Source organism: Zingiber officinale, chromosome 1B, assembly GCF_018446385.1.
Source record: "Zingiber officinale cultivar Zhangliang chromosome 1B, Zo_v1.1, whole genome shotgun sequence".
Lineage (NCBI taxonomy): Eukaryota > Viridiplantae > Streptophyta > Magnoliopsida > Zingiberales > Zingiberaceae > Zingiber > Zingiber officinale.
The window spans coordinates 160004220-160012651 of record NC_055986.1 but is presented as its reverse complement, the minus strand read 5'-3'; the positions used below and the strand labels follow the sequence as shown (position 1 = coordinate 160012651).

At 36.9% G+C, this 8432-nt stretch overlaps 1 protein-coding gene across 2 annotated transcripts; it reads left to right on the top strand.

The window, feature by feature from the left end:
- The first annotated feature begins 2561 nt into the window (after nt 1-2561).
- On the top strand, nt 2562-6363 carry LOC121986379 (auxin-responsive protein IAA17-like). Of its 2 annotated transcripts, none has more exons than XM_042540292.1 (5): nt 2562-3145; nt 3890-4119; nt 5097-5238; nt 5541-5602; nt 6024-6363. In XM_042540292.1, exons 1-5 carry the CDS (start codon nt 2685-2687, stop codon nt 6053-6055), a joined length of 927 nt encoding a protein of 308 aa, XP_042396226.1. In that variant the 5' UTR covers nt 2562-2684; the 3' UTR covers nt 6056-6363. The 2 variants fall into 2 exon arrangements, with proteins under 2 accessions (XP_042396226.1, XP_042396234.1); XM_042540300.1 differs by having other exon boundaries at nt 5541-5615.
- Nucleotides 6364-8432: the final 2069 nt, after the last annotated feature.

Genomic DNA, 8432 nt, shown 5'->3' with positions numbered 1-8432 from the left:
CTTCCTCCACTGAATAATTAAATGTCCCTTGCGCCATCTTTCTTTCTTTCTTTGGTTAATAACTTATCAGATAGAATTTGCCTCATAACCGATACTTTTTTGATGAGACTGCCATTCCGATGGACGAGACAGAAGGTTGTGCTCTTATCTTCCACCAATTTCAGCTAAGTTGTTTTCAGAATCTTCAGATAATTGTGGGCAAGTAAAGCGATTCAGTGGTTTATCTATCTCAGCCTGAATAAATTGTGGCACACTGATGCAGAAGATCTGACCAAGAATGCCAATAAAGGCAAGCGGTGCGAGGTGATCATTCGACGAAAAAGCGACACGAACTCGAATGAATTGTGATGAGAAAGCTGGAATTGGAGGGGGTCATTTCTTCTTTAGCTTTCTTAAATCTGTAAAGTCTTTTGTGGTGAATTGGTCTAAACTGCAATGAATGCAAGCCAATTGAAGCAACAGCATGGAGCCCTGCCACCACTTCCTCGCCCTCCATCTTAAGAATCCATGTGATATGATGGCACTCCACTTCTTGATTCAATCAAACCCTTCCTGTGGTCCTCCTCTTGATGCCCCACCACAACAATGACAAATGCCACACTAGCTATAGGTTGGACCCGACCGAGGACAAATAGATCGGTATGCATCCTTCAGCTCTATGATGGAGCACTTCATTTCATCTTAAACCAACAATTGGTTGTCGATCGAACCGAAAGCTAGCACACCTGACATGATCGAAAAGGCAAGACAGCCGTTCGGTAGGGCGTAAATGTGTTGTTGTATAGAGAAGAACCGGAGACATGAGCTTCCTTCAAGTTTATCGACACATTGGTGGTTGCTGATGCTACTGCTGATCACCCTAAAAGAAGTTGGCCCTTGTCTCATCTCATCAGCCAAGAAGAAGATGTTCCCAAACAGAAGCCATCTCGTTCACTACAAGGGAATAATTGCCAAGTCGATGAGCAACTATTGGAAACAGGGAGGCGAGGGCCCCTTCCACCTACAATTCAGAATCATGTAGCTCAAATCTTTCTCCAGATTCAACTGCTGTCCATTACCAATGTCAATCTTCACTAGATCTTCTTGCTTTCTTTCTTCCTTTATTTTTATTTTTTTATCTTGGCAAATCATAGTCTTGTTGGATTAATCCAAGGCATTGAAGATGGGTGCAATGGAATAGGTTGCCCACCAACTAATAATGCTGATGCATGCATCTGAAACAAGGGAAATAACACTTGAAAAATGGAGTGAAATTATTGGCAGGCAGACAGAACAGACAGACCATTTTGCAACTGTATTTTTGCTAAGATGATCAGTGAAATTAATTATATAGGAGTCCTGGATGGTCAGGAAAATGGCGGTGTGCTTTGAGTGGGACTGCGTTGAGAGTAGGGCTCCATTTGTGTTCACTGAATCCGGTCAGTAGAAGTTTGGCATGTGTCAAAGCAGTGGAAACTTGTGTTTTCGAGGTCGGTAGGTCCGCTAGTAAAGCCTCGACAACACGTGCACATGCACTAGCTTGATGACGGCCGTAGCAGAAGAGAAGTGAAGAGAGGAGGATTTTACCCTGGCTAAGTGACTAGCCTAGAATACTCCTCTTATTTAAGCAAGCACATGAAGACAAAACCTTTTCAAACGCACCTTCACCCCCTTGGTCAAGGTTCCAAGATTACTCTTCCTTTAACCTACCACCAAGAGATGTACTCCAACACCCATCCTCCACGGGTAATCGAATTAAATTAATCAAAATTAAATTTATTTATTTTTTTTGTTATTAACAATAGACTGATATTACACTACTACGTTGATAGTTGACCGCAATAATAACATTTTAAACTTATTACATTTGATTTGATTTATGAATTAAATTGATAATAATGTATAGTTTGATGATAGTTCAATTTAAATTTTAAATTTTATAATCAACTGAGTAAATTAAAATATTCATTTTTTTTTTTTAAAAAATAAAATTTTAAATTAATCAAATTAAATTTTAAAATAAACCAATTTCATTGATTATTTTAATTTAATCTAGATTTTACACGCCTCATCTGCATTCGTGTTAAACTTAGAATGTTAATACTGACGTGAACATTTTTTTATTGTACTGTAGTATTAATGTGTTCAAATATTTGAACACGTTAATATCTACATATTTCAAAAAAAAAAAAAAAAAAAAATATTAACGCGCTCATGCATTAAAGACATTACGAACTGCATTCACCCGCATAAGCACACACTCACATTGGTTTTTCAATCATATTACAAAGAAAAACAAATTTGGATGATTTTATATGATTGTTTGATATATTAAGGTGATAATTTGGTATATAAATTTCATAAATTAATAATTTTTAGATAAAAATTTATAGGCATAAAAGATTAATTATGAATTTAGATAGGATGTGGAGTACATAATTAATTTATTAAAGCTTATTAATTATTTAATTAAAATTTAAAAAAATATTAATAAATTAAAAATATATGAAATACAAAATGAATAAAAAACAAATTTATTCTTTCTAATCTTTATTTATTTATTTATTTCCTCGGCCTTCAGAATGATCCTTCTCACACTCGCACGCACTACTCTCTCCGCTATGCTCGCTTCGTGCTCTCTCGCTCTCTCATTTTCTCTCAAGTTCGCCGCTTGAATCCTCGCCGGCTCTCCTTGCCGGAGGCTGATGTCACCGCCTCTTGAGCATAACTACATAGGCCTTTCGGAACTCCAGCCATCCGCGGCGGTAGCCACCGCGGGGGATGGGGTCCTCAACTTGAAGGAGACGGAGCTGAGGTTGGGTCCGCCCGGGTCCGAGTCCCCCGACCGGAAGGACTTTGTCGGAGGTCTCACCACCCCGGGACTCCTCTCCAAGCCCTTCGTACCCGGCGCCAAGCGAGGGTTCTCCGACGCCATGAACGGGGCCGGGAAGTGGGGACTTATCGCAGGCGGGATCGGATTCGAGGTGGATGCTGGAAAAGGATGCGCCTTCTTCTCCTCCATGGGGGAGAAAGGAGGCGGAAAGCTGCCCGGACTGGGGAATGCGGCCAAGGACACGGTGTCGAAGGCGGTGGCGCTGGAGAAGAAGGACGCCATCCAGGTTGAGAATTCCGCTGGAAGTGAGCGTGGCGTCGCCCCCGCTGCAAAGTAAGTGTCTCAGACTTCTACTGGATCCTTTGATCGAAGAAATTTGAGAAGAATTTTCCAATCTTTTATCATATTTCTTCGGTCCTGTTTGTCGGTTCCACTTCTTGCAAAAACGTTACGTTTATTTTAGGCAGATGTTTTGAGTTTAAGTTGAGAAACGATGATGTTGTTTTTCTCTATTAAATGTATATTATATTTATTCGATTTCCCCAAAGAAGAAGATCTTATAGTACTTTGTAACGAAGTTTTTCACGAATGTATGCTTTGAACTTTCTTTTAGATATTTTCACTAGACGCTTAGGTGAATGTTCTTCGCTACTTTATTTATATTTCATTGGTCTGATTTTTTTCTATAATTTAATTTTTTTTTTCTTTGTTGCACTTATCAAATAATTGGTTGGTCTTGCTGAAGTTTTCATAATTTCTTCGTGTAATGACATTTTGATTACTTGCTTTAGTTTTTGTTTATTTCTCAATAATTCAAAACCCGGTTGAATTACTACTGCTTATAACTTTCCTATGATATAGGGCACTGTTTACACACTTCCTTTTGTTTGCTTCATTGTCCAAAAACATATAAAAAGAAAAACAAAGACACTCTGGAAACATTTTCTACCCTACCTGATTGTGCTTAGAAAGATCACCTGTTTGTGCTTGTAGCCTCTCTCTCAACAAGATTTTTCACTTAGCCACTGTAGTATAAATTTGTCCAGAATGTGAAATGATTAGTATAAGCTGTAACAGGGCACAGGTTGTAGGTTGGCCACCAATACGTAGTTACCGAAAGAACAGTATGGCTACAAATCCATCAAAGAACAAAGAAGATACTGAAGGAAAACAAGGCTTGGGATGCCTTTACGTGAAGGTTAGCATGGATGGAGCACCATACCTTAGGAAAGTTGATCTGAAACTGTATAGCAACTATAAGGAATTTTCATCAGCACTTGAGCAGATGTTTAGTGGCTTCACCATCGGTGAGCTTTGACTTTTTTTTCTTCAATTTCTTCATTTTAACTCACAAAAAAAAAATTAATGCTTTGGTTATCTGCCCATTCTAATTTAATTTGGACATTTCCTAGTTCCATATCTTGATAAACATATTAGTCGAGTCCTTGTTGGAAGAAACACATCTATTTCCTATTGTCTTTGAACTGTATTTGCTTAAATATTAGTTTCTTCATGTCATAACATGTTTTTAGCGCTAATATATTGACACTTTGATATGGGTGTCATTAACTTGAAAATAATCATTTACATCAATTAAAGATCTATTGTTTTTCTGAACACCTTTCGCTTTCTTCATTTTACTTTTACAAACAGTTGATGAAGTCAAAAGTCCATGACAAATTTGTATTTGCCTTATTATTTGACATATTGAATGTGTACATACATGAATTTAGTATCACTGACATATAAGTAGAAGTGATATTTATAGCGATCGTTTAATTTCATTGTTTTCCATGTTGGTTGGGGCTCTCTCTTTCCCTTATCTGGATAAAACTTTAATAAATGGTCAATAATAGTTCTAGCATGAGCTTTGGATAGATCAAACCATCTATTAATGTTCATGAGTATAAACCTTTTTATTTTTTTTTGGTAATTCAGGTATTCAGCCCTTCAAATCAACTAAAAAAATTGAGTATAAACCATTTGTGCGATGGTGAAGAAATTGTATTTTAATTTAACCATGGTAATTAATTAGTAATGTCCAAATCAAATGGAAATTTACACAGTAATTTTGTTACCTTTTTAATGTACTTATTTGAAAGACTAGCAACAATGCTATACTTGGTGAAAAAATGTAAAACATATTTCTTAATGCTGAAGCAAAATTTGTCTGATTTTTTTTGTCAGTTTCTTGAATAGAAAATTCCACTTGTCAAATTCTGTTGCCGTGGGGAGGATCTTACTTTTTTTTTTGTAAAAAAAAAAAAAATTGAGTTTATTTCAGGCCAATATGATTCTCATGCGGTACCAGGACAAGATGGATTAACTGAGAGCAAGTTGACTGATATTTTGAGTGAATCGGAATATGTCCTCACATATGAGGACAAAGATGGTGATTGGATGCTTGTTGGGGATGTGCCATGGGAGTAAGTGCCAAATTTCTTAAATGTGATTTCAGTAGCTATTTTTTCAAAATAATAAAGATTGACATTTTAATGTTGATTATTTTTCATTTATCCATATAGTTTGATCTAAGGTTCCAAGTCACTTTTTCATTTGTATTATTTTCCTATTTTAACTATTGGATGTCTGATTAGAATCATTTTTCCCCTAAACTTGCTCTAAATTATCCTCCTTTCTTTCTACTTTTTCCCTTCTCTGCCCCAGCTTTCATCTTTGACTTATTGTTTGACAAATGTGTCTTTTTACCTTTGATTTGAAATTTTAGGATGTTCTCTGGCTCTTGCAGAAGGTTGAGGATAATGAAGGGTTCAGATGCAATTGGACTTGGTGAGCATAAATTGTTAGTTACATTTAACAATTTTTATCTGTCAAATTGTATAAAATTATATGTGATTGCACATATATGGTCTTAAAGGGTTTAACCTAAGTACTGATAATCTTTCATGAAGTTGATTTTTTTTACCCTCATATGAAATGGAACAATAGACTACTGCAGACTGTAGCAAGAGAACAAACTTCAACAATGATAATTAGGTTCATGTTTTGTACTTTTAATCTATTATACTTATTTCACCATAAAATTTATATACTTATTCACTCACATGAGTATGTTGTGAAGCATGATTATCTTGAACCTTTTAGATCAAATACTATACTGCAAGTTTGATAGTGTAACTCCTGTTCGCCTTTTCCTAATTCACTGCTTAATAAATGTATACTCTTCCAAATTTTTAAATATTTCTCGCAGCTCCAAGGCCATATGAGAAATGCAAGAACTAAGGGCAAATGACAACTTTTTCATGAAAGCAAATGTGAACCAGACGATATCACTAGGCCCTGACTGCGATTGAAAGGTTTAACAAGGTTCTTGGTAAATTGGCTGCATTTCTAGTGAATTATCTACTTTACTCTCTGTTTACATGTATTTAAGACTCGGTTAGCTAAGATTTTCTAGTGACTAAGCTGTCTGTGAATGTGTATTCAGTGTTTGTATGTGTTCTTAGCTTGCTACTGCATCTGTAAACACTAGGCTTGCTGTTTGGAACTGCTATATCATATATGCTCTTGTTTGAGAATGCTGTTCAAAAGTTCATTGTTTTTTTTTTCTAATTTAAATTCTAGCTATCCATTTATAATTTGGACAAGGAGATTACTAGTTCATATCAGTGTTTGACTTCCATAGGGGGTTGTGTACTGCTCGTACTGTTCATGTGAAGCCTATTGCATGCCCTTCCTATACCATGCTCAAGTTTCGACTTGCTTCTTAACAGGGTACAAATGCTCCAAGTGATCGTGGGAAAAGTGTCATGCATGCTTATTTCTTACATCTCAGAACCAGGCATGCATGGTGAAATCTGCAGCTTTTAGAATAAACCATGTTGGGTGTGGGGGACAAGCATTCATTACCTATCTTTTCATGAACCATGATTCTATTGTGGTGGGGGGTTTGTGCTCCATGTTTAGCTGTTACCTATTTCTTCCCCTGGGAATCAGGCTTTCTGATGCATTCCACTTCTTTTCCTCATGATGATCTATCTACTTGTTGGTGGCCATTTAACTTTTTACTCTTTGAGGCTCCTTGCTTGTTGCTTCCATTAGGCTTTCATTTTCTGTGCGCTAATATCATACTGTTGTGTTTTCTAAAGGAGATCTCAGAAAATCCTGTTGGCTGGCTGAATGCTTTAAGAGATGATTGCTTGAGGCCATTGCTAGCTCCTGATAAATGATTGATTATACTGCCAAATTATGGCAACTATTTGTTCATTGAATGCTAAAATTAATTATCCTGGATTCTTCTGTGAACACCCACCCGTTAGATAGTAGAAAAGGTCGTAACTGTGCTGATAATCTTGGAAGAAACTTTTATTTTGCCTTAGTTTTTCCATAAGATTGTAAATTGGTTGCTGATAAGTCCCCTCATCCGTAAGCCAACAGTCATATGCGCTATGTGTTTAAAAACAATTTAAATTTATTGCACTTGGGAAGGGTCTTAAAATTATTAAAGTTTTAGATATAAAATCCATTTTAACTTAAACAAAACGTGAGTGCTTAAGGCTCTCCTAACTATTCTCAAAAAAATAAATATGATAAAGAAAAATTAAGAAAAAACAATGCAGCCACTCTCTCTCCCAAGACTCCGAGCTCTCTTCCAAACTTTCGAAACTCTAGGCCTAAAATTCTTTCCTATAAATTAACCTATAGATCTAAATCACAACTATCTTTCATATGATTATTAGTCACATGCCCTAAGGATAGGATTGTAGGAAATGGGAACGTGAAAACGTATCCACGTTCCTCACTATTTTTAATGGAAAAGTCCATTATACTCATTCAAGAACGAAGGTGTAGAAAGAGACAATGAGAAAGGAAGAAGAATATCCATGACGGTGAGATTTGGTTCATAGAATTGTGGGAAATTTTCAGACTTTATGATCACTCTTCCAATAGCAAGTTTTGTCGTAGCCAATTCCAAATCTATGGGAGATCACTGTAAATATTTAATTGTTTTGTACAATTAATAGATATAATTTGTTCATTGGTAGCAGAGCATTAGGAATTATACCTATTTGTAATTTTTCGTCGCCGTTTGCACGGTTAATGTGTCATAGTAGATAGGCATCGGCGACTATATCACGGTAGTGGAAGACCAACGACAGGGTTGCACCTCTCCGATCGAGTCACCGCCGGCGTTAGCATCGTTGCTGAGCAGCGCACTGCACCAAAATCGCGACAAGGGCACGATTTTCATCAGAGCCGGGCTCGGGCCGGGGGGAATGCCGATGAAGGTATTCTGTGGCTGGCGATGTCGTCCCAGTTGGCCAGCGATGCGCTGGTGGCTTGGATGGGCAAAGTAGACGCCTCCAACCTCGTCGGGTCAAAAGCGACTGGATATCGATGCTGGATAGGACCGGCAACCGCTTTAGAAGGTCGGCATAAGGTTGGCATGGCCAGCGATCGTGAGCGGAGAAAGCAGTGAAACGTGATCACGAAGCACACTGCTTCTTCAGAAAATGTTTGATTCGAGAAAATCAAATAAAAATAACGTTTCATTATAAAAAATTACTACATGCATTGGAAATGAAGAAACATAATATGTTTATGTTTTTTTTCTTAATTAATTAAAACATTTTTTTTGCGAGCTAATGCATACTGTATC

Excerpts from the sequence above, each read along its gene's own strand:
- LOC121986379 (XM_042540292.1), top strand. The coding sequence starts at position 2,685 with ATGTCACCGCCTCTTGAGCATAACTACATAGGCCTTTCGGAACTCCAG. Across the intron at positions 4,120-5,096 it reads GTTTAGTGGCTTCACCATCG|GCCAATATGATTCTCATGCG; the intron begins GTGAGCTTTGAC and ends AGTTTATTTCAG. Across the intron at positions 5,239-5,540 it reads GTTGGGGATGTGCCATGGGA|GATGTTCTCTGGCTCTTGCA; the intron begins GTAAGTGCCAAA and ends TTGAAATTTTAG.